General features: G+C 31.6%; 1 protein-coding gene and 2 long non-coding RNA genes across 5 annotated transcripts in view; 1 reads left to right on the top strand and 2 right to left on the bottom strand.

Annotated features, from left to right (window-relative positions):
- LOC143244683 (cytochrome P450 3A8-like) overlaps nucleotides 1–25352 on the bottom strand; it is a 42694-nt gene extending 17342 nt beyond the window's left edge. The window contains exons 1-2 of one of the 3 annotated variants that reach the window (XM_076489785.1): nucleotides 25123–25352; nucleotides 23366–23462 (exon numbers count right to left, since the gene is read on the bottom strand). In XM_076489785.1, the coding sequence (XP_076345900.1) occupies nucleotides 23366–23462; nucleotides 25123–25178 (153 nt within the window). In that variant the 5' untranslated portion in view covers nucleotides 25179–25352. Of the gene's footprint in view, nucleotides 1–9472; nucleotides 9610–23365; nucleotides 23463–25122 lie in introns of those variants that run through there. The other 2 variants (XM_076489811.1, XM_076489802.1) reach the window with 2 other exon arrangements.
- On the top strand, nucleotides 1755–11950 carry LOC143244720 (uncharacterized). The gene is made up of 3 exons (XR_013025293.1): nucleotides 1755–1831; nucleotides 9523–9665; nucleotides 11837–11950. It is a non-coding gene; the product is annotated as an uncharacterized LOC143244720 (long non-coding RNA).
- LOC143244707 (uncharacterized) lies at nucleotides 13134–21264 on the bottom strand. The gene is made up of 3 exons (XR_013025284.1): nucleotides 21029–21264; nucleotides 19743–19983; nucleotides 13134–13561 (listed from the first exon to the last, which is right to left on the bottom strand). It is a non-coding gene; the product is annotated as an uncharacterized LOC143244707 (long non-coding RNA).
- Nucleotides 25353–26195: the final 843 nt, after the last annotated feature.

Genomic DNA, 26195 nt, shown 5'->3' with positions numbered 1-26195 from the left:
TTTAAGGACTTAAAGGACATAAGTAACTTTCATTAAATAATATGTAGTGACTTGATTTGAAGTTTATTTTTAAGTTTCACACTTCAAACAATAGTTGAGTAATAAAAAAAAAGGTTCATTTACCTTTTAAAAACTCTGGGAGTTCCAGGGTATCTTGTATTTGTGTTAAAATTGTTTAGATGTGTTTTCTTATAACAAAGCCACATCAGACAATCTGCTCAGTCCACCAAGGGGAAGTATTAAAACTGATTTCCTGAAGACGCGTGTTCTTCTATTATCATAAATAGTTAAACCTTATCAGATATGATGATAGTTTGTGGTAACCAACGTCTTTATGATTATTAAAACCGATAACTCGAAAGTGCCTATAAATAAATCGATACGTTAAAAATAAATACCTTAATAAAAGGTCTGTGTATTTGGTGTTTTGTCAACATATATCTGGAATAATCCTAAACATAAACTAGACAGTATCGTTTACAGAACGTGCAATATTTAAGGAAGGAAATAAACTCTTCCAATACTGAAGTAGTGATGTTTGTGTGTGTTTTTTTATATCAAAGCCACATCCGGTTATCTGAGAACAAAGCAACGTGTAACACTTATGATATACAAAGAATATTCGTTGCTAGACAGAAAAGTGTTCAAAAACTCAGTGTCATGCTTACCTCTATATTTGTACAACTACAAAGTTATTCTCTGTGCTAAACCAATACGACACAGTTGATTACACGATACTTAATTTTCAGTGACGAGAACAGTTAAAAAAATTGTCATTTGCACGTCTATGCACGTGCACCGAGTGCAGAACTATTATATATAAATATTCAGATTGAGGACATACTTATATTACAAAAGCAGTGTATTGAATTAAATTAATTTTGTAAAACAAAAGTTGGTATAGAGTGTAATAACGCGTTGTTTTACAAAATTAATTGAATTAAATACATTAATATTTGGATTGAGGACATACTTATATTACAAAAGCAGTGTATTGAATTAAATTAATTTTGTAAAACAACAGTTTGTATAGAGTGTAATAACGTATTGTTTTACAAAATTAATTGAATTCTATACATAAATATTTGGATTGAAAACATGCTTATATTACAAAAGCAGTGTATTGAAATAATTAATTTTGTAAAACAACAGTTTGTATAGAGTGTAATAACGTATTGTTTTACAAAATTAATTGAATTCAATACATAAATATTTGTATTGAGGACATACTTATATTACAAAACCAATGTATTGAATTAAATTATTTTTGTAAAACAATACGTTATCACACTCTATACAAACTGAACTAAAAGGACTAGATACAGATTATAATATCAAATAAGGATGGTTTTAATTTCAAAGAAACATCCTATAATTTTGCGACGGTCCCTCACTACTAGACTGATGAGTTAAAAAAGGTATTCATCTCTCGAGATATTATTATAACAGACGTACATATATATTCTTCAGAAAACAAAAATGTTTAAAAGTTTTCATCTCATATGAACGTTTCGTAACCTTAATGTGAAAGTCGTTTCTCCTCCTAAATTTTGAGTATTAGTTGTTAAGATAACCATCATTCTCTCCTCCCTGGTCTAGAGGGAGTTCAGAGATCAGTATAAAAAATCTGTCATTATGAGTGTTCAAAGTTTGCATTTTCTTAGTAACATAAAAAATCTGTCAATATGAGGGTTTAAAGTTTGCACTTTCTTAGTAACATAATAAATATTCACACGTATATTGGAACCATGAATGTCACTAGAGAAACCATGAGCTGGAGGGAGGTGTTTTGTCTCATTCATTTTAATCTGATATTTCAAGATTCGGGAAGGTGAGAAAAAATATTTTTGTGTAGTTTTGTGTGAATATCTGAAACAATATAGTTTTTTCACTCCTTCCTTCAGTTTAAAATGAATAAAATTAGAAGAGTGTTGTTAACTTATTAATGTATACTTTGGTTGACGGTTAACCTGAAGATGACTTAAATATGTCGAAAAGTTATTATTTATTTTATTTTGATGTTAATATCCACACCAGACATCCTGAGATAAAAAACTGTCTTATTTACTGAAAATTAGAAGAAGGAGAAAGCATTTCAACAGTTTTGTCAAGCTGGGAATACCAGGACCTAAACCTAAATTGTTATTTGGAAACACGTGAGAACTGAAGATGTGATTTGCTGTCCATTAATTAAAATAAATTCATATATTTAAACTAATAATTTCAATTTCTCACAAATAAGACATTACAGTCTTGTAGTACTCTCTGTGTCTGGAAAAATGTACAATTATTTTTGTTTAAAAGGTTAAGGTATTTATCTATTTAATGGATTTTAAACATAAAACTCACTTAATTAAATTAATTAACAATATTGCTTCCATTAATTAAGAGTTTCGTAAGGCTAAGGAGTAAATAAGATATTATGAAATAAACATCCTCTCAAGGTAGCTGGGAAATAGTTTCGGTCATAGAAATATTAAAGAAACTCTACACTTACACTCGCCAGAACCTGACTAATATTAACGTATTTCTTCCTCAACCTCATTTTAACTATATGTTTAATAAATATATATCAGTTAGACGGTTCTATTTACTCTGTTTTTGAACGAATCAATTTTTTTCACATTGGGATAAATTAATTAAGTTCTTAGTTAAACTAATTAAGATTCTTAACAATTCTTAAAAACAGCGTATTAAATACAGAACGTTTAACGTTCTTAACCTGGCATCATTAGGTATAGAAACTACAATCTGGAAATTAGCATCCTAGGAGCCAATGGCAAATAACAAATATAACTATTATTGTGAGAAATAGTCCCAGACTACAGATAATCCAACTATATACCATATATATCAAAATATTTCAATGTAACGTGATATCAGTTTGTATTTATTTTTTCCTGTCAGGCCAAACGACTACACTGACTTTCCTTAACTTGAAGAAATATATATTAGTCAAATCTTCAGACTTGAAACATGATTTTAATTATATTTTGTTTAAGTAATGTCACTTAAAGTTATTCTCAAATATTTAGTAGCAAACCAGCTAATACTCAGCCCAGAATGGCCAAGAGCGTTAAGGCGTGCGACTCGTAATCTGAGGGTTGCGAGTTCGCATGCCCGTCGAGCTAAACATGCTCGCCCTTTCAGCCGTGAGGACGTTATAATGTTACGGTCAATTCCACTATTCGTTGGTAAAAGAGTAGCCCAAGAGTTGGCTGTAGGTGGTGATAACTAGCTGCCTTCCCTCTAGTCTTACACTGGTAAATTAGAGACGGCTAGCACAGATAACCCTCGAGTAGCTTTGTGCGAAATTAAAAAAAAAACAAACAAACATGATGTAGAGTTAAGAATATGCCAGTCAGCACTTAATTAAGTTCAGGGAAAATACATGGCTTCTCCAGCTGGAAACAATATCATTAAAAATGTCTGAAAGTTAATCTTGTGTACCTAAAGACTGAATTAGTCTGAAGTTCTTCCAGAAATGTAAGGTTGAAAATGGAAATGTTCTGTTTACAAATTCAATATAAAAGTTGATTTTATTAGACGAATAAAACTGTTACTTTGATCAGTACTGTTTATACAGATAAACATCAGCTTTTTTGAACATCTTATCTCATTCTAATCGGTGTTTACAAAAATATGTACGACTAGTATGCCACCTAGCGACAACCCCAAGTAGCATAGTTACACATGTTTCTGATTATTAGAGTAACATAAATTAAATCTAATATGAAATGAGAAGATAAAACTACAGATGCAGGAGAAAAGAACTTGTAACCAATGTGGAACGAAGGTTATAAAACTACAGAAGTGAAGCAACAGAACGTGATTCAAATAGAGAATGGAGATTATAAAACAACTGTTCTGAAGCAACAGAACATGATCCCTGGCACTGCATGGCCAGGTGGGTTAAGGCGTGGGACTCATAATCTGAGGTTCACGGGTTCGCATCCCCGTCGCATCAAACATGATGCGCCCTTCCAGCTGTGTATGTTATAATGTTACGGGCAAACCCACTATTCATTGGTAAAAGAGTAGCCCAAGAGTTGGCGGTGGGTGGTGATGACTAGCTGCCTTCCCTCTAGTCTTACACTGCTAAATTAGGGATAGCTAGCGCAGATAGCCTTCTAGTGGCTTTGTGCGAAATTCAAAAACACACAAAGAAACAAACAGAACATGATTCCAACAGGGAACGAAGGTTATAAAAACTACAGATGTGAAGCAACAGAACACGATTCCAATAGGGAACAAAGGTTATAAAAACTACAGATGTGAAGCAACAGAACACGATTCTAATAGGGAACGAAGGTTATAAAACTAGAGATTTAAAATTATTCACCAATAAGAAAAATGCTCAGCTTGTGATCACGATAATCCAGTCAGAGAAATATCACACTTCAATATGATGTTGTTTATATGGAAACATGGTCTAATCTGAAGCATCTATATAGACATGCTACCAAACTGTTAATTTATTCATCAGATTAGTGTGTGTTCTACATGTAACTTGCAACAAAACTTAATGTTACTGAAAAACTCAACAAAACTTTATGTTCAAGAAATGTTTTGAACATTTGAAATGTTGCATTAAACTCATCGAAACAATAGGTGTATCAAGTTTTCATTTGGTGTGGGCTTCACCTTCTTGAGAAAATGTTACTTTGATGAGAACATTTCTCCTAAAATATTTCTTCATGATATTTAAGGTATCTGATATTTTCACGTAATGTAAAGTATACTATCTGACGAATATTAACTAAAAATATTCTCTCAAGAACATTGTTGGAAATATAACTAAATATTTCTGAGATGCTATAAAGGTTAATTAGTTTAGGTTTATCTGACCTATCAAAGGACAATAGTATCGTGTCCTCCAAATTTCTCTCTGACATACCACTGGTCAATATTTTTGTCCTACGAACTTTTTCTATGATGTAGCACAGGTCAATTACCAATGCGTCAGCTCAAATAACATAACATCTGGATTATAATATTTGTTTGCTAAGAGATGTAGTCTGTTGTATTTATATAATAGTAACACATCACACGTAAAAATACATGTATAATCCTATATGTAGCATTGCATTCAATTATTAGCACATGTGGTTAAGTATTTAATGAGCTATCTAAGAGCTTCTACACGATAACAAAGGAAACCAAAGCTACCATTTGCATCGTTTATATCTCGATAGTCAATCTTTCGGTTACCATACCAACGCATGCAAGGTGATAATTGTGATTCACTCTCTCCTTCGACATTATATAACATGCAAGATTCAGCCAACGTAATAATTATGATGTTATCTTTACACAATGAATTTTAATAAAGATTTATAATTGCATAATTCATATTATTTGTGGAAGAAAGGACAACAGTTCACTGTACATGGGAAAGACATGTAGGTGTAAATTATACTGAATATCCTTATCTTCATATAAACAAGTCATATCAGGTGAAATTCTTATATAATTATCTCATAAATTAAGAATCACAAAGTCCTTCGTAATAACTTACAGTTACAATGACCAAATCCAGGCATCTCAACTAATAGCATTAGAAATTACACTTTAACTTCGTGATTGAAATGAACAAAGGCCAATATAGTTTTAATTTTATTATCTGTATCCATCTCGAATGGATTATCATGGTTAAAATAACACTTTAACTTAGTGATTTAAATGGATGATCACAATCTTCAGTTCATTTAAAATATATTTCACCTTTAGTCAGTGCCCAAAATGATCCAGAAATCTTTAATAAATTGGATGTTATCCTGTAACTATAAAACCTAGGAGACTACAGATCTATCATTTATAAATCCTACCAACCTCTGACAACTGTTTTGATGTCAGTAATTAACTATCTCTCAACTTGCTGTGGTTTGATTTCCCTAGTGAGTTAGGCTCAGCAAAGACTCGTACTTTGACAAAGAGAGAAATTCTATCAGTACTGGGACTTACTTGACCCACGTTTCTCTCAGCCCACATGCCTTATGTTACACTGTCAAAAGAGAAGATATACAACATTTCACAGACTTTAAACATTCTTAATATTAAACAATAAATGACTTAACAACACATGGAAACTTATTTATCATCTCTCAACATGCTGTGATTAGTATGATTGGTTAATTTTGTTTGTTTTGAATTTCGCGCAAAGCTACTCGAGGGCTATCTGCGCTAGCCATCCCTAATTTAGCAGTGTAAGACTAGAGGGAATGCAGCTAGTCATCACCACCCACCGCCAACTTTTGGGCTGCTCTATTACGAACGAATAATGAGATTGGCCATCACACTATAACGTCCTCACAACTTAAAGGGCGAGCATGTTTGGTGCCACCGGGATTCGAACCCGCGATATTCGGATTACCAATCGAACGTCTTAATACAATTGGCCATACTGGGCCATGATTGGTGACATCAAAAGTGTTAAATACGTTTCTATGTGTTGTTAGTTCATTTATTGTTTAATTTTAAGAATGTTTATAGTCTGTGAATTAAGCACAAAGCTATACAATGGGCAATCTGTGCTCTCTGCTCACCACGGGTATCGAAACCCGGTTAGTCTGCAGACTTACCGCTGAACCATTGTGGGGTGCTATTTTTCAAATAGAGTGGTTCGCCTATGGAATAGGTTGTCTTCGAATCTTGTGAAAACTCGATGGATATATGAACAGCAAGACCTGGATTTAATATTTTCAGTTTTAGTTTAGGATGGGATAACTCATACGGACCAAGTCCATTTTCTCCATAAATATTATTTTATCTCTTACTATTTTGTCTTTACGCTATCCGTAATTGACTTCTATTTTTCTTGATAAAATATTGTATATGATACATGTTACTTTATAATTTTATAGCTTTTAAAAACGTAAATAGTCTTACTACAGGCGAATGATGCTATTAGGTGGATTGCATTACTAAGTTTCAAAGAAAATGGTTTTATGAAGATTCCGTAAGCTGACAGTTTTAATGAGGCTTTACTACAGACAAATGGCCATAACATGTGTGTCATTCATTTTTTGTTTCACTTTATGAATAAAAAAAAATAAGTACAATTCACAAAGTTTGACAGTCTCGTAGGTTTACCTACAGATCTTTTGTTTTCATTTATATATTTGATTATACTACACGTGCTTTACAAGTGTTATAATATTCTTCAGGATAGCATACAGATTTTTATCTTATGTTATGAATTGTTATTTGTATATTACATATGTCTTACAAAGGCTAATAGAGTTTCTATAGACTGATTAGAGATTCTAGTTTCCTAACTCAAGCACACTTTTTTACAACCGTTATCATAAAAAAATGCCTATTTAACTATCCTGTGTTTTCTTTCGTTTCTCATAATTCATATATTATATTTAGTAATTTACTTTACACATTTTATCTTCTGAAAAATGCTAATTTAACTTCTATGTATGTTTTCATTTTGTTACAAATAAATATGACAAAATAATGATGTCCTGTTTCTCTTCACTGTTATTTAAAATAACAATATTTATCATTCACTTGATGTATTTCTCATAAAACTTTGAGATAAACCTCTGTCTGACGTAAAGACTGTTGCTTGTTAGGAAGTACATAGGTCACTCATACAAACAGTGCAGGCACTGATTATCAGACAGGTGTCGTCATCATCTCTGGTGACATTATTGTGTGGCTCCACTTCGATGAACTTTGGTGGCACGTATATCAACACTCTCTCTGTCTTCAATCTTTAATAGCAATTCGCCCTCTGACGATACTTCCTGGAACTGTGACGTCATTTTTTCTGATGACTTCATTGTTTGTGGGGTCTATAATTCCATCTTCTTCACCTCTCTTCCTAACATCTAAGATGGACGTTCATATAACACCCTCTGCCGTCGAGCCGGAGAATAAGTGCCATAACTACTCACAAATTTCTAGCCAAATAGCTAACACCACAATGTGTTTGGTGTTTTAATAAAATATAACCCCAGAATGCATTTTCACTTCACAACTGTTATTCTCTGAATTATTGAAGTAATATAATAAAGCTATAATTGCAGTATAATACCACTGAACGTTTTAAGTCTTATTTTTCTAAGTCATTTAGTTTCAAAAATATCAGTTTAGAGAACTTTTATTGATTAAGGTAAAACATAATACATATCATTTCTTATTTGAATATTGAATATTGGAAGGTACGAAGTATTTCAAAGATATTAAAGAGTTACGCACTTTGACAAAAATATACGTGAAAGTGTACCACAAACTCAATATTCAATCCTATTTAAAACATTTTTACACTGATTATTGAACATCCAGTTGTGGACTATCTTAAAAAAGGTTATGTTGGTGTTTTAATACGTCATTTCGGGGAATTTCTTGGGACAAATTTTACAAAATCTCCATTTGCAGGATTCATAACAGTCATACCGAATTTGATGGTCAGTTATAATTTAACTTTAAATCAGTTTCTCTACATATATTTTGTGTGTGAATAGTTAAAAAACAAAAGGTATTCTACTGCAGAATTCAGATAATTTGCAATCAAAGGTTTATGAGTGGATTACGCAAAATCAGTTGTAAATTATGAGAGGTTTAATGTAATGAAGTCAAAGTTAAGACATATTCATTTGATTAAACGTATATACTCGAAGAATATCATCAAAAATGTAAAATTATATATGTCAAAATTCAAATAAAAACATTTTAACTTAGGATATGACCAGTTCTCAAATAAATATTTTCCAAGAAGGTTATATCACCTTGACTTTTATCTCTATGGAGACGTTACTTAAAATCAATTATCAGTAAAGTGTACAATTACAAGTTTTAAATGGAAACTTATATTTATTTGAACGTAAATTCCAATACGCTAAAAAACGAAGAAACACCGAAGATTAGAAAAATTGACAAGCATGCTACATACATGTGATTGTTTGTTTCTTTTTTAAATTTCGCTACTTGGGGCTATCTGCGGTAGTTGTCCCTGATTTAGCAGTATAAGACTAGAGGGAAGACAGCTAGTTATCACCACCCACCACCAACTACCGGGCTAGTTTTTTTAGAAACGAATTGTTGGATTGACCGTCACATTACAATGTCTCCACTAGCATGTTTAGTGTGACGGGGATTCGGACTCACGACCCTCATATTACGAGTCGAGTGCATTATTCACCTGGCCATGCCGGGGCCCTATTTTCTGAAAACATCATTATTATTGTCTCAGAAGTCTGAAGTTGAAATGAAAGCTGAGTTGCACTGTCACAGATACACAGAATGTAATATGTTGTTTTTAATGTCTGCTTCTATATTTGACACTTGTTAAAACAGTCAATATAGCATAGCAAGAAGAAAATGTATATTACCCACATAAAGTTTATATAAGATTAAAAAGGAACATACACTTTTTCAACAGTATCTTATTATATATACATATGCATACGTAGGTGTGTGTTTGGTTGGACGTGATAAATATATATTCTGTTATTGTTACCTTTTCTGTTTTCTCACAAGGCATCAAGTAGTACTTCTGAACTATTCTAGATATGACCATCTTGGCTTCTAGCTGAGCGAATCTCATCCCAATACAATTTCTAGGTGTATCTCCAAATGGTTGCCAAGCAAATGGATGATGGTTGTGATTATCAACAGAAAACCTGAAATATATTTATAGTTAAAATTTGAGGGTAAAGTATTGGTAAAGTTGTTAAAATAATAACACTGTATTGACACTCGTATAAAGAATATATATATATATAAAGTTGCGTTCGTTCAATTTAAGAAACTAAGGAACTTTTCTTCTATTTTGAGCAAAATATTCGAAAGCGTATTAAATACTGAATTGATTGTCTAACACAAGTTTATAAATGATATTAAACATAAATGATATGCCATGTCCCGTAATAAGTTTCCTGTAATAATGTCCTAATTACCACATATTTTCATTTTTATAACTTGGAATAATAAATAGCCTAACTTAGAATATTAATAAGCAGGAATTTTATATAAAATATTTCTACTTACTAGAAAACCATTAGATCTGGGATCCAGCATTTCGCAACTGTTTAAGAAGAGTGAGTTAGCAATTTTTTAAAACGATTTCAATATTTTAATTTTCATTCGTATCGCTATAGACACAAGATATGGAAGAATGAACGATGTGTTTGTCAGCTGTAGAAACTAGTTTATGGCAGTTTCTCGAACTTTCGCTCGTTTAATGTTGTCATGGTTATATTTTCGGTCGAAAGACATATTTTAACCGTTTCGAACGAATGCTACTTAGAGAACAAAAGCAGACAACATTTAAAAATGAAAGTATTGAATACTGAAGAGAAGAAAACTGGTACAATGGAATGTTTAGAACAGCAAATGGCTCCGAAAACAAAAACAACCTCATCCGGAAAATTGTCACGAAAGAGGACCTTCCGACCCAAAGACTTTTTCTATAAGCATTAGCATATATTCTGCTACTTTAATAAAGTAATAGATAGAAACAACGAAAAGAAGTCGATCGAAGGTCGCAAGCTTTATATAAAACTAAAATATTTTTCATCACGCGAAATATCGAAGAAACAAGAACAGTGATAATTATCATCGATAATAAACTTTTCAAGTGTCCTCATGTAAATGATGAGGTTGAATAATTAGCACTTACTATTCACGTAATTTTTACCCTATTAACGAGTGTGGGTGTGTGTATTTTTTCTTATTGCAAAACCACATTGGGCCATCTGCTGAGTCCATCGAACCCATGATTTTTGCGTAGTAAATCCGTAGACTTACTGTTGTACCAGTAGTGGACTCCTATTAACGAGACTGTTATAATTATAATCTTACACACCTAAAAGTGTGACTGCATTCAACGCCATTTCTCCACTCGAATCTTGAACCTTTCAATAAAAACGCCATAAGGCTGGCAATTAGATATCTCGCATTATTGGAATGTTATTTTGTCTTTATTTTGCACTATTATACTGCGTTACCTATGAATTCAATAAAATAATATTGTGCGTCAATAGCTGCAAGTTCATGCAAGGTGAAAAGAATCAAAGCAAACTCAATATATGTATATATGTTGTAATTACCTTTCTGGATCAAACGTTTCATGGTCTGGCCACAGAGCTGGGTTATGATGAAGGTAGTAAACAGGAACCTGTACAGCCGTTCCTTTTGGAATTTGAATGGATCCATATGTTACATCTCTATTTGCCTCACGATTAACAAACCTATTATATAAAATAACGAATTATCATAGCACAACTGTAATTTCCAGACAAAAACCGAAATACCACTGAGATTCTAGCATGGTAACCGATACATTATTCATTCTTTTACGTTATTATTTGCGGTATAATTCAGTCAACTTGACCACATTTTGATAAAACATGTTTAGAATATTATTCCTTATTCTCCTGCCAAGAATGATCCAAGTCCGTTGATAACAAACGACGCACGGACACATTATCGTATTTTTTGAGAGCTGAATATGTTCAAAGCTGAGAAACGAGTATGAACTCTACTGAGTAACCTTCTAGTTCCTTCTGTATTGGTATAAACCCTACATTCGACAACCCCTGACTTATAGTCACATTGTCTACATTTATGTCCCTATTTATCCCAAACTGTAAATTGTTGATACATTTCACTACACAACTACGTCAAACTAAGGAAGTTTATGACCCTTAGTGATCCTCTAGTTGTATATAATTTAATGTGTTCTATATAATATAATGTAGTAAATCGCTTAGAAATACCTACTATTTTTCTTTTGTTTTCCATATCGTTGGTATAAGACATTTTTCATTTTGTAGTATTTTTCTCGTATTTGTTGGCTACCAAAAATATTCAAAACTTACAGGAACATTGGTGGATAAACCGGAGACATTCGCTGAAAACCAGATCCAGATAACGGAGTTTATGAACAGACAAGTAGTCCAAGTTTCCTCCCTAAAATATTACATTTCTGTGAACGTTATTTTATTGAACAAAATATACATCAATTCGATCTTATCGCACGAAATGAATAATCTAAGTTTAATGTACCCTTCATGGAAAAAATGATGATTAGCTTTTTAAAGTTAATACTTTACTCGAGATTTCTAGATTATGTGAGTAAATTCATAATTTTTGAAAGTATTTTCTGAACTCTGTTTAAGGTAAGCAATGTTTACAACAGCTGAAACATTCGAAATAAAATATTACTAACAAGCCAAAGTGGTGAACTATATTGTAATTTACGTACTTTTCCAACGAGTTCGTCTACCTCTTGTCTTAATTTTTCTTGGACTTTAGGGTGCTGCACCAGTAGGTGTATGGTGTAACCAAGAGCAGAACTAGTTGTTTCATAGCTGAAAGAAAAATATATGTTTGTTGTCCTCAAGCACAATGGATAACCTGTGCTCGGCCCAGCATCAGTATCGAAACTCGATTGATTAAACTTACTGCTGTGACACAGGGGTTAACTTTAGTATGAAATGAGTTATACATAAAGAGAAACAGAAGAAAAATTTGAAGTTTAAAGGAATATGAACTGCGTTATGCCCTAAAGTTAGAATTATAATAGTAATATATTAAGGGTAATCTTATTATTTCTAAGTATTTGTAACGGTTGAAATAATTTTAAAATAATAGTATTATATTAATGGTAATATTATTACTTCTAAGAATTTGTAACAGTGGGAACAATTTTAAAATAATAGTAATGTATTTAGGGTAATATTATTAGTTAAGTATTTGTAGTAGTTGAGTGATTTTAAAATAATAGTAATGTATTAAGGGTAGTATTATTATTTAAGTATTTTTAATAGTTGAAGTGATTTTAAAATAATAGTAATGTATTAAGGGTAATATTGTTACTTCTAAGTATTTCTAACTGTTGAAGTAACTTAGTTAATGATAATATACATATTACAAGTTAATATACTAGATTATTTGTGATGACGGAATTGTTAAAGTAATCACAATTAATATGCCATTAGAACCAGCAATATATTGTAATTAATGATAAAATGACCATTAAAAGAACTACAGTTACCCTGCTACTAAAGCCAACATAGCGTTGTACAACACTTCATTGTCAGATAGTCCACTCTTGGAAACTATAATGATATAAGAAATATATAATAAATATTCAAATGAATATAATACTTTTATGAAATTATGTTATTAATGAATATTATTTTACTTATATCTGCAAATCAAAGTACATACAAAACGTAGGGGAGTTTGCTCTTGTCTTAACTTCAGTAAATATTAATTTTACTGGTCACAACATTACACGAAGAATTACAGTTAGAAGTTTTTAGGGTTTCATGGACAAAATTGTTGTCTGTAATAATGTTTCAAGTTCCTCTTTATCAGTTGCTAAAGCCTGGATCACAGCTACATGAAGAGGAAGATGATCATGGTGCTATAACGGGTTATAATAAATACCATTAAACTGGTCGATAGCATGTGTACTTTCTTCAGGGTTTGATTTGTGTGTTTCTTCTCCAGCGGTTAGTTGACTCTCTGTAACCTTCGTGACGTTGACACCGATGTTCTGAGAGTCCATCATTAACTGGAGAAAATCATTCCGTCGTTTCTATATCAGAACAATAAAAAACAATCCATTGTTACCGTTAGCAACACTCTAGTAGTTTAGGTATTACACATATGAGAAACTATAGTATTTTCATTTATATCATAATCCATTTTCATAGCCTAAAGTTTTCCTTTGCCATCAACGTATGATTCGCCGATACTTAAAACGTTTGTGGACAAAAAACACTATTCTGAGGTTTGAGTTATTTATATTGAAACAAATTTAAATATCAGAAAATCTCATGAAAACAACAGTCGATATAAAGTTGTGGTGGAACGGGATGTATCAGAACCATGTGTGAAGCTGAAGTGTTTTCATATTATGTTTTAATTCTTTGTTTACGTGTAAGGTATATTTATTCAAGCTAAGAACAATATATAAATGGTTTTCCATATATGTAAAACATTATCTTTGTTTCATTCAAAAAATAATTAGTACTGATTTACATTAATTCCTCCAACACAAAAATCAATCCCATTTAAAGTTGTGAACGTAGTATATTCCTTTGTATGATTGTTAATAAAGAATACGCAAAGCTATTAGAGTGATTCGCTAAAATGATAGATTACAAGAAAGGCAACAAGAAAACACCGTTCACTGCCAATGAAAACACAGATTACCTGACTGTTTTGTTTGTTTTTCAATTTCGCGAAAAGCTACTCGAGGGCTATCTGCGCTAGCCGTACCTAATTTAGCAGTGTACGACTAGAGGGAAGGCAGCTAGTCGTCACCACCCGCCGCCAAATCCTGGGCTACTCTTTTACCAACGAATAGTGGGATTAACCATAACATTATAACGGCGCCACCGCTAAAAGGGCAAGCATGGTTGGTGCGACGGGGATGCGAATCCGCGACTTTCAGGTTAGGAGTCGCATGCCCTAATCCATCTGTCCATGTCAGGCCGATTGGCTGACGCATTATCACTTCTCCATGGTTCAGACGGGTATAATCGGTGAAAAGATTCGAACTAGAGATTACGAGTCAAATGTTTTAGTCACTCTGTCTTAGCAGCACAATAAATTCGTAAAAGGCTATATTCAATCTAGTTCTAATGTTTTGTTAATATAAGCGTTAATATAAGGGTTAGCTAGTTGATGGCAAAGTATATTTTTACATTTACCGCTGGATCAGCTGCTCGTGATTTCATAACTTGACGACAAACCTCCACAAGATCGAGAAATGTATTGGAACCTTTGTTCCAAAATTTATACTGAAGATATCTGATACTTGTCGTGAACGAACCAAAATCCGGTAACGACACTAAAACACAACCATAACATTGTATTAAAGATATACGATAAAACACATGTTGTTTGTGTTAAACTATGTAAAATAACATTTTATCTCATCAGTTTTATTTTTCAATTGCGTTTAAAAAATTAGATATAATAAGACGTAAAATTATATAATAATCATTAATGAACATTTGGAACGATAAATAGGTGGCACATTTTTCGCGTATTTCGATGCTGTTAGGTCACAGTATCTGCCTTTTTTCATGCATAGTACTTTTTGTTGTGAATTAAATGGCAGCAGTAGTAAATCCAGCAATTCAGACTGAATAAAAGAGGTCGCTAGATGGGTGAAAAGGTAAGATATCACTTTAGATGACGAGATCATATATTCAAACGTTATTATTAGTGTGGACGTCAATGGGAATGTCATCTTATAATATATGTCTCATCATGCCGATAATTAATTAATTAAATCGTCCTAAAAAGAATTCTTAACAGTAATTCATTAAATCAATTATATTTACTTCGTTCTAAAAACAACACTTAACTTTCATTGATTTATACTTAATTCAGGAAGTCAATTTTAATTAATTTGTCGTAAAAAAAAAAGGATTCTTAACCCTAATTCATCAGGTAATTAAATTAAATGTCCTACAAGAACGGTGACTTACTCAATTGCTTAAAGATTTTCAATTATATTGTAATATGTCAATAGCAATGTTTAATGTAACAATATCATAATTATATGCATTTTACCACACACCCATAACATATGTCTTTAGGTTTATATCGACCTAAAAGATGCGATATCATAAAATGTTTAAAACTTTAACTTTATTGTACATTTTACATCGTGAAGGAAACGTTTATCATGTAATAACACTTTTATTGAATTACAACAAAGTATTTGGTTGTCCATAAATAAATGTCGTTTTTAAACTGCAAGTGAAGAAGAGTATAAACCAGTGTTGTAAAACATGATTTAATCAAAGTAAGCGCCATTTGCTTTAACACACTTTCGACAACGTGTAATGATGCTGTTTATGCCCCTGCTGTATAAATCATAGTTTCTATGGTTAATGAATTCTCTGAAAGCTTCTACTAAAGCTGCCTGGTTTTGAAAGTGTTTATTATTCTAATAGTTGTCAAAGAGCTCGAAACAAATTAAAATCTGTAGGGGAAAGATATGGGGAATAAGATGGATGAGGTAGAACCTCGATTTTCATTTCGTTCAATATCTGGAGCGTCATCCTTGACAGGTCTTATAATGCCGATTTTGTTGATCTATAGTCAACTCATGCGGAACCCATTTATCCAACGCTCTAGTTTTTCCAATCCTACTCAGTTAATTGGGAATCCTTGATTTCTTTGTGCCTAGCGTTTCTGCAAGATCACGTGCTGTTGTGTGAAAGGCTGTCTCAACTGCTTCCCTTAACGTATTTTTATTTAAAAATAGCTTTCTTCCACGACCTTTGTGGTCTTCAAGATTTTAATCTCCATGTCGAAATCTCTACGGTCGGTAACAGATCCATAACCGAATGTGTGGCTGATGTTCCGGGTAGTTTCGATAGCTTTTCGTCTAAGTTTCAAGTAATAGAGGAAAATCATACAAAGGTCCTTCTTGTCTGTGTTGCCTTAGGAGTTGGGAAAGTTACTCTGAGAAGAGTTGAAACAGCAGACAATTAAGACGCCTTGTAAGTGATAAACGTTGGATTAAACCAACCAATGATAAGTCATTCAATATTCAGCTTGTAAATGTCATCGTAAGAATTCCAACATTTATTTCTGGACAACCTAATAACTTACACATCTTACACATTAAATAAGAAGTATTAATTATTATATGAAATTTGCTTACTATTTTTATTTCGTAAAATGATGTTATATTAAATAAAATTTATTCTTTTATTATCAATCAAATGTTTTACATCATATAGACATCAAGCCAAAGACATCATATATTACACATGTAACAAATTTTTACTTTTTATTGTTACCGGATAGAAAATGATATTTTCCAATTGCTTATGCCTAAAGTAAAAAAAAAAAAAAAAGACCTATTTTTCTCTTCAAACTTAACCTGGGAGCGTATAACGAAAGCATATGGGAGACTATATTTGGGGGCTGATACGTGAAAGTGATTTACATCACAGTAACGAATCTGGAGAAACTGAAATGTCCATTTCTTAAATAACCGTTTTCAACTTCAAACGTACGAATATTATGTGGAAGTATGGAATACATATCTAATCGGTTCATAGAGTCTTTAAGACAATGTTCTGTAAGACACTTAACGTTTTATAAATCATACATAACTAATAAATGTCCAACAGTTAAATGTAATAAATGAATGACTTACTAATAACTGACACCTACAACACCAGACGTTATATCATGAAACATACAATATACAAATCCCTAGCTGTTGTTTTTGTTATAAGTTAGGTCTGTCATGGACAGTGGTAGGGACACTCCACTCGGATTCAAATCCCCATCACACCAAATATGCTTGTCCTTTCAGCCGTGGGGGCGTTTAATGTAACGGTCAATTCTACTATTCGGTGGTAAAACGAAGTTATCAAAGTTTTTGCTAACATAAATTATACATTTCAGTGTTTATTATATGCGTATATAAATACACACAAAACATCTCTTACTATAAACACTATATAATATTAATAAGAATCTCTAAATAATATTTAGTTTTACAGATCACTAAATGTATTTAATCAGTCCATTAACAATTATCAATACACGATATATTTGGCAATGAGTTCTCCATATGTATACCAGACTTTAATTGGTTCTATTAAAATTTAAGAGTCACCAAATATAGTTTTTGCGTAACATTTATATAATTATTTTGTTATTTAGCATAGATCATGATATAATGTAGTGGAAAACTATCAGCATGTTTCATTCAACTTAAAATAAAACTAAACTTAAACGTATGAACTTTATAATATATTTATAAAAATGTTTAATAAAATAAAAGTCAATTTTAGTACCCTGTCGTTATTTGTGTACTTAATATATTTAAAATATACGATACACTTAACAAAATTATAAATATGTAGTGATGCACGTCAGTTCAGTACAATTTTTGTATTTTATTAAACTGTACGTTTATCAAATTTGCTCATCAATGATGAAACATTTTCGCAATCTGCCTACGAAATTATACAAAACGCTAATTATGTATTCTTAATACAGGTTAGTGTAATATTATTGCATATTATGCGCAAAAAACAGCAAATTGTCAGACTGTAAAAGTCGGCTTAGAACAATTTTTCTAAATGAAAGGTCGATTCTACTCAAATAAGTGAGATTTTATTATTATTTTTAATTGTATAATGTTTAGAAATATTATTGCTACATATTAGATAAAAATTTATATCATTGACAAAAGCCAGTTTTGATCTACGTAACAGCAGGGATAAGTTTATTTTATGACACTTTTTAAGTCAAAGACAGGACAAAGGTTTTCTTTACGTCAGCACTTATTACATTGATAGTCAAAGTCATAAGAATTACATACAGCGTTATTTGTTTGTTTGTTTATAGTTAAACGCAAAGCAAGAGAATGGGTATCTGTGCTCTGCCCACTACGAGTATTAAAACCTGTCCACAGACTTAATGATGTGCATACAGAATATACTAATAACCTAAAATATCTCAGGGAACACCAGCCACCCTGTTAATTATACAAACACATACTCTTTCACCTTTATGTTATTTTCCAAGTAATTCATTTTTCCTACATCTAAGCCCCTCGCTAGTACAGCGGTATGTCTACGGATTTACAGCACTAAAATCAGGGGTTCGATTGCCTCTCGGTAAGCTCAACAGATATCCCAATGTGACTTTGCTGTAAGAAAATACAAACATTCCTACATCTAAAAATAATAACGGAATGACTTACTGATAATTCATATATTTTCTATTAAAGTTACTGAAACACTAAAAAATAACTTACAAATGCGATTCGAACATGTGTTAAAGATGAACATATGGTCACTCATGTTATGAGCAAATGATAATGACATCAATCATTATCTAAATGACGTCATCAATGATTAGGAAGAATATATTGTCACAATACAGGAGATTCTCGTATATTATTCTTTGAACAATTAGTTCGCTAATACTAAAAATAGGAAAACTTATAATTTCTTTTTATCGATTATTCATTTTAAATCGTGACATATAAATAAATCACATTAAAAAATTCAGCCATAATTCTATGTTATTGAAACCCATTAAATAAGAATAGAATGCTTCAAGAATAACATTTCAGTCACACTTTGACACTTCTCTGTTCATCTGTGGTTGTCACGAGATCATTGACACAACAGTTGAATATAAGATTACCCATTGTGTAATAGTGCGTATGGTAAAATGAAAATAATTTCGACAATGTTACACCGAACATAGTTTTTGTCAACTTAGTATATCACTGAAAAATTTTAACCTTAATTAGAAAGATATAGTTCCTTTAGGACATGAAAATTAATTAACTGATAAATTCGCTAAGCGCTCTTTTTCTTTGATGAATTAATTGCAATTAATTTAATTAATAAATAACTTATAAATGAATTAGTGTTAAGCATCCTTTTAAGGACGAATTAATTTTTAACCATTTAATGAATTAGTGTTAAGCACCCTTTAAGGATGCTTTAATTAACTAATTATCAACATGATTAGACATGTATTGTATGAGTAATGGTCGCTTGTAAGACCGTCACAAACATCCTTCTATCTAATGACAACATTTAGACTCGTCATCTTTGACGACATCTTCCTTCACTCGGTAGAGAGTACGTTTCAAGTGTCAGATCTAACACTGTTAAGCAAATGATACAAATTTAAACAATTTCATACACACTTTCTCTACTATAACAAATTTATTAAAACTATTATACACACCAAAATACCAAAACTCTTACTGTGAATGAGGAAAAGCAACGACTGTATTGAAGTACCGAAAATTACTTTGGCATGATGGATTAACTCGTGTTCCATTGGATTTTTCTGAACATGTGCATCAATTCCTAAAGCACATTTAACCATAACGTCCATAGTCATGGCCTGGAATAGCTTATATACGTCTAGGTAATTTTCTTGTTTGGAATATTCCTCAATATTTCTTAATAAGTCATTTTTAGTTTCATCCATAGTTTGTGCCATCTAGTGAACGAAAAGAGAAAGTTATATTTATAAAGAAATTAATTTAAAATACTGCGCAATATGGTTATATGTTGAAAATAAACACACGTGAATGTACGTCTTATTCTTATCTGTGGGTTGAAGAATAAAGCATTAGATATGAAATTATACATTTTCGTTAAATATCGAAGTGTGTCATGGAATATTTTATAAGCAAGATCAGTAAAATTTAAGTGAGAAATATGTAATATTATTTACTCTAAGACGGATTTATGAATCGCTCAAAAATATTCAAATAAATATTTAGTAAAATATATTTCGTTCTATATTTGCGTTAATACTTTCTTTTTTTTACAAATATATTGTTTCTAATCTTTGTGTTGTCGACAGAATAAACAGAAAAATTCGCGTTTTTCATATGATTGTAATTTTAACAACTGATTAAAAGTTTCTTTTGTAGAATAACGGTTGTAACCTTTGTTGCTCAAAAGAGTTGTTCTTTGTTGGAATTATAATGAAAGTTGTTTATCTAGCTTGTTAAACTACTTGATATATTTTAAAATATGCTCTGATAACGAAATTAGGACAATATGACTTCCTCTGAAACAGCATTAACTTGTTCCAAATCCATTCTTGGTTTCTAGTTAAATAGAAGGGACACATCGGAATATCTGTACTGTATACGCCAAGGGTATGAAACCTTGTAGTTTAGTGTTATAATTTTTGAAACTCACAATTGAGCCACTGAGAGGATATTGTGGATTAATGAATAGCCTTAAGGAACATGAATGGGGTTAATATTACGTTATGCAACCCTTTTATTTTTAATAGGGTGAAACTCGATTGCACGTTGTGTGAATGAGCTTTCTAATTGTGAACTGTGAAGGATAGTTAACATGTTTTTAATAAATTGTTACAGGTGGTGTTTGTCAAGACTTTATCTGGATGTAAATATGCATTTGAGCTAAGGACACACGAACTTCTGAAAAAAGAACTGTATTTTATAGTTGTTCTAAAGAGGACATCTGTGAATATTCACGAGTTGAATAAAGTAATTAATACTTACTGTTTTAAGTTTCATGGTGGTAAAGGAAACTTAAAACACTTCTAACTCTCTTCCAGCGAGTTCCACACAGAAAAATTAGGAAGTCGTTAATAGGTTCTCCCGGTTTCCTTGGTGGATCTAATTCAAAAAGACTCTAAAAACACAGTGATAAAACACGATGCAAAAGTAACACCTTGAAGAAAACCACAATATTCAGTTATTTCACTACTGAATACACTGTTGGTTCTTTACATATAACCACATACAACCAGTATCACAAATACTAGAATATTTAACAACACGAGCTGTAAGAAATAATATGTATACAAACTGTTATTCAAATAAATTTTCTCATCAGTTCTTAATATAATTGATCACAATTTGGTAAGAGATTTTACAGAAAAAAAAACGATATAAATTATATTTTGTAATAAATTTGGCGTTGTTTTAAACTTGGTTTGTCAAAACTTCTTATGTTATAGTAATATTTAATGAAACAATGACAGATTTCGATTGAAACAGAAACTTTGTGTAAAAGATTTCAAACACGATATAACATTAATTAGATTTACATTTTAATAAACATTTAACGAAAGGCACATGGGTAGAAAACAATCCTTACTGGTCGATCTGCAAAATCCATGAAATCCTTAATCTGAATTTCTTTTAACAGGTCGAGATCCATCACCACAAAAACTGGTCTCATTCCAAGAAGTAGCTGGAATACGGAAATCAACATAAAAACTATAGCTTGTTCCTTATAAGATAACACCTTTGTTTCAGGACTAGTTGCTTGAAGTGAAACTAGGGATACTGTGATGTCTTACATCGCATCCTATTCACATATATATATGTTATAATTAACATGTGAAAGTTGATGAGAATATATAATTATTTCTTTTCCAAATAACTGTCCTGTATCAATTTGTTAATATCATATATGTACAACTGTAACTTGGTTTAATAATAAGCTGATCAGAAAGGATAACAATATCACCGATAATTATATGATAAGTGTTATCTCTTTGAATTTCAATATTCAGTGTTAGCTGGTTGCTGCTAAGTATTAAGGAATGACTTTAAGTGTCAATACTGATAAAAATATAATTAAAATCATATTTCAAGGAATTTAATTAATTTATTCCAGTGACAAACAACTGATTATTAAAAAAAACAAAAACAGAGTTAATGTGGTCAAACAGCGTCATATAAAAAACGTCACGACAGTTGCTAGGGTTAGTACAGAGATTCCCTAAACTTTCAATGACCGAAATTAGTAGCTGAATAGTTTAGCTTGGTGCTTATTTAACAATAATTTATGTACTCATTAATTTGAATAAAACGGTTACTTAATGGCACCACTCTTATTGGTTTATTTTTGTTCAAGGAATTTAACTCAGAGATAACTTAAAGAAAACACATGATAACATACTGACCTGAATAGTTTAATTAAATATATGACCAATGAATGATTTACTTAATTATTAATTAATAAAGACAAGCTACCTGATCTGTTTAACTGAATGTTAATGAACATAACTTGCTAAAGTTTATTTAATATTAATTTATAAAACTCAAAAGAACTTTTTAAATTTACCAAGCGTTGAGAAGGCATAGAAAATAGTGTAGTGAAAATATTCTAAGTTATAATAGTAATTAATGAAACACTCACTGACAATAGTTTTATACAACGTTGAAAAGTGTGAATAGAGATTGAATTCTATGTTAAGAAACTCATTTTTACTTTGCTACTTTGTAAAGATAGGTGGTGAAAATATTGTGTGTAAAGCAATTTAGGGGTAGTTTGTTTAATGCTAATTATTAAAACTCAGTCAACATTTTAGTTTTCAAAGTATTGATAAGATATTTTGTATATATTCAGAAACTTTGTTTTACTTCGAGGTTAGATGACGTAAACAAGTATATACGATATAAATACAAACTTATTTCGTATAAGTATATGATAATTATGTATCACTTACATAAAAACATTTCCATGTTGATCTATCCAATTTGGAAGACAAGAAAGGGGTTCCTGTATTTATAGATATAAGATATCAGTGGTTACTTTTCATATTATTGCTGTTATTTTATTGTCCATTTGCCTGATTTAGGCGTTTAAACCACACAAACACATCAGAAAACATTTATGTTACATTTGTTACTTCAACAAATTATAAATTTTTTGCTCAGAAATCTCTTGCATAGATTATTTCACTAAACATTTAAACAAAAATCATTAACACACATATCCAGAGACGAAGAGAACTACAAGACTGTAATATTTTCAAAGTGAAAGATAAAAATACCAGTTTAAACAATTGAATTATATTTTGAGTAAAGAATATAAAATCATACCTTCCAGTATATTTCCCACATGTTACCAAACAACAAATTAGGTTTTGGTCCTGGAATTCCTAGCTTGACAAAACTGTTGAAATGTTTTCTTCTTCTTCTAATGTTTAGAAAATAAAAAGTTAGAGTTAACAACATTCTTCAACCAAATTACACATCTAGAAGTAAACAGCATCCTTCAACCAAAGTATACATTCATAAGGTAACAACATACTTCAACCAAAGTATGCATTCATAAGTTAACAACATCCTTCAACCACCTTTTATTTTTCTAAGAAAGTTCAAACTTTGAACCCTCATAATGACAGTTTGTTACGCCGATCTCTGAACTCCCTCTGTACCAGGGAAAACAGAATGATGGTTATCTTAACAACTAATACTCAAAATTTATGGGGTGAAACAATTTTCTCAATAAGGTAACAAAACGTTAATATGATATGAAAACTTTCAAAGACTTTTGTTTTCTGAAGAATATATATGTACGTCTGTTATAATAATATCTCGAGAGATGAATACCTTTATTAACTCAAAAGTCTGGTAGTGAGAGACCGTCGCTTTATCATAAAATGTTTGTTTGATAATAAAACCATCCTTATTTTATATTATACTCTCTACCTAGTCATTTTATTTCAGTTTGTATAGAGTGTGATAACGTATTGTTTTACAAAAATAATTTAATTCAATACATTGGTTTTGTAATATAAGTATGTCCTCAAATCAAATATTTATGTACAATAGTTCTGCACTCAGTACACGTGCAAGGGCGTGGAAATGACAAATACAGATAAACATGTGAAATTGCCAAATGTATTGTAACTGTTGTCGTTAGAGAAAACTAAGTTTTATGCGACCAACTTTGCCGTTTTACTTTAGTATCGAAAATAATGTTGTAGCTGTACACGGATATGGAGGTCAGCATAACACTTACTTTTCACCTGTTTTCTGTGTAGCAACTCGGACACAAATATTATTATATGTTTTATATGAGTATTACACGTTAGTTTGCTTCTTTATATCACACATTGAAAGTAATTTCAGACGATCCACGAAGGGTTATTTTGACTTTCTGTAATACATATTAAAACTAATTTTATGTGATCCATCACAAACTTTCACTATTTTGTAATAGATGTTCAGATTAACATAGAACAACATTAGAAACCCCGATTTCCCTTTATTTTATAATATATTATCAGCTGCTAAACGAAATCTTAATGGTGTAGTTTGTTTTTAGAAATATCTCATTAATAAACAGCAACTTGTTGATATGGCTGTACCTTTAGAAAGATTCCACACACATATCAGTACTGTTCTACAGTAAAGTTTTAGAGCTATCTTTGTATGAAGTGTACCCACTTAGTGCCTGCATGGCCAGGTGGTTTAAGGCGTTCGACTCGTAATCTGAGGGTCGCGTGTTTGAATCCCCGTCACACCAAACATGCTCACTCTTTCAGCCGTGTGGGTGTTATAAGTGCGGTCAATCCCACTATTCGTTGGTAAAAGACCAGCCCAAGAGTTGGCGGTGGGTGGTGATGTCTAGCTACCTTCCCACTAGTCTTACACTGCTAAATTAGGAACGGCTAACACAGATAGCTCTTTTGTAGCTTTGCGCAAAACTGAAAAGAAACCTAGTTTAACGAATTTTATTAAAAAACGGAAATGGTCACAACAAGTGATACCAGTAGTAGCCTTCACAGAAAAGATGTTTTATGTTGAAATAATATCTCTAATGTCTCTAAAATATACAAAAATCTACTTACAGTATCCATATTGTGAACAGTATTATGAAAAGGACGATCGTCACTGGTCCGAACATTATGTTCAGAACCTAAACAATAAACAACACATAATAAACTGACTGAATAAACTCACAAAATAATTATGGTCACTGGAAAACGAAACAAAACAATCACGTCTGCAATAAGACAAATTAAACACGTTAAACTTTATACAGGGAAGTATGACTTCTCTATATGACTTTCGGCACAACAATTCGTCACTATTTGTTACGGTGATAGCCGGGTCTTTTTATACCCTTAAGTAAGGATTATGAGACCAGCCGTCCAGTAATTAGAACCAATCGGAATCGAGGTTACAAGTCTCCAATGAAATTCATTTTAGACAAGATGGCAACACGATGTGCACGCAGGCCTAACAAGGTCATAGTGTTTAAGACCTGACCCAAAAGTATTTGTTCTCTGATTACACTATGTAACACAAACGTTGTGTTATTTTTTTTTAATTGCTTATGTTGTAAAAGTATAGTAAATGGTCTTTATTCCCTTCAAACGATGCTTTTTTGGATTGGATAATGAAATTTAGAAATTAACTTTTTTTCAATGTAAAAAACGGACAAATTTCCACATTTTCATTTACATAGGGTGTAAACAAAACAACAGATGAATCAAGATTTACATGTATTTGTACTGAAGTTATACAAAAAGTTTAGAAGTGAGTAGTTTTTCGAGATATGTGATTATAATGTAAATCACTTTCACCTATCAACACCCAAATATAGTTTTACATCATGTTTTCGTTAAACGCTCCTTGGTAGTGGCGTTCAAAGTCCAGTATATCTTGATGAAAACGCTCGCCTTGCTCCTCTGAGTATACTCCCATGTTCTCCTTGAATTTATCAAGATGAGCGTCAAGGATATGGACTTCCAGGGGACATCCTGCAATTAATTTTGCAGTAGTACTTCACCAGAGCCTCAAACAGTAATTTTCGGCCTTGTGATTGCCCAAGAAGACCCATATCACTGCGACAAAGCTGCCCCAAGCTATTTTCCCTTGCTACTGAGCTTCTTCTTGGTGAAAGAGTAGCTCAAGAGTT

Source organism: Tachypleus tridentatus, chromosome 1 (genome assembly GCF_004210375.1).
Source record: "Tachypleus tridentatus isolate NWPU-2018 chromosome 1, ASM421037v1, whole genome shotgun sequence".
Lineage (NCBI taxonomy): Eukaryota > Metazoa > Arthropoda > Merostomata > Xiphosura > Limulidae > Tachypleus > Tachypleus tridentatus.
The sequence above is the reverse complement of the archived record's forward strand: the minus strand, read 5'-3'. Positions and strand labels throughout refer to the sequence as shown.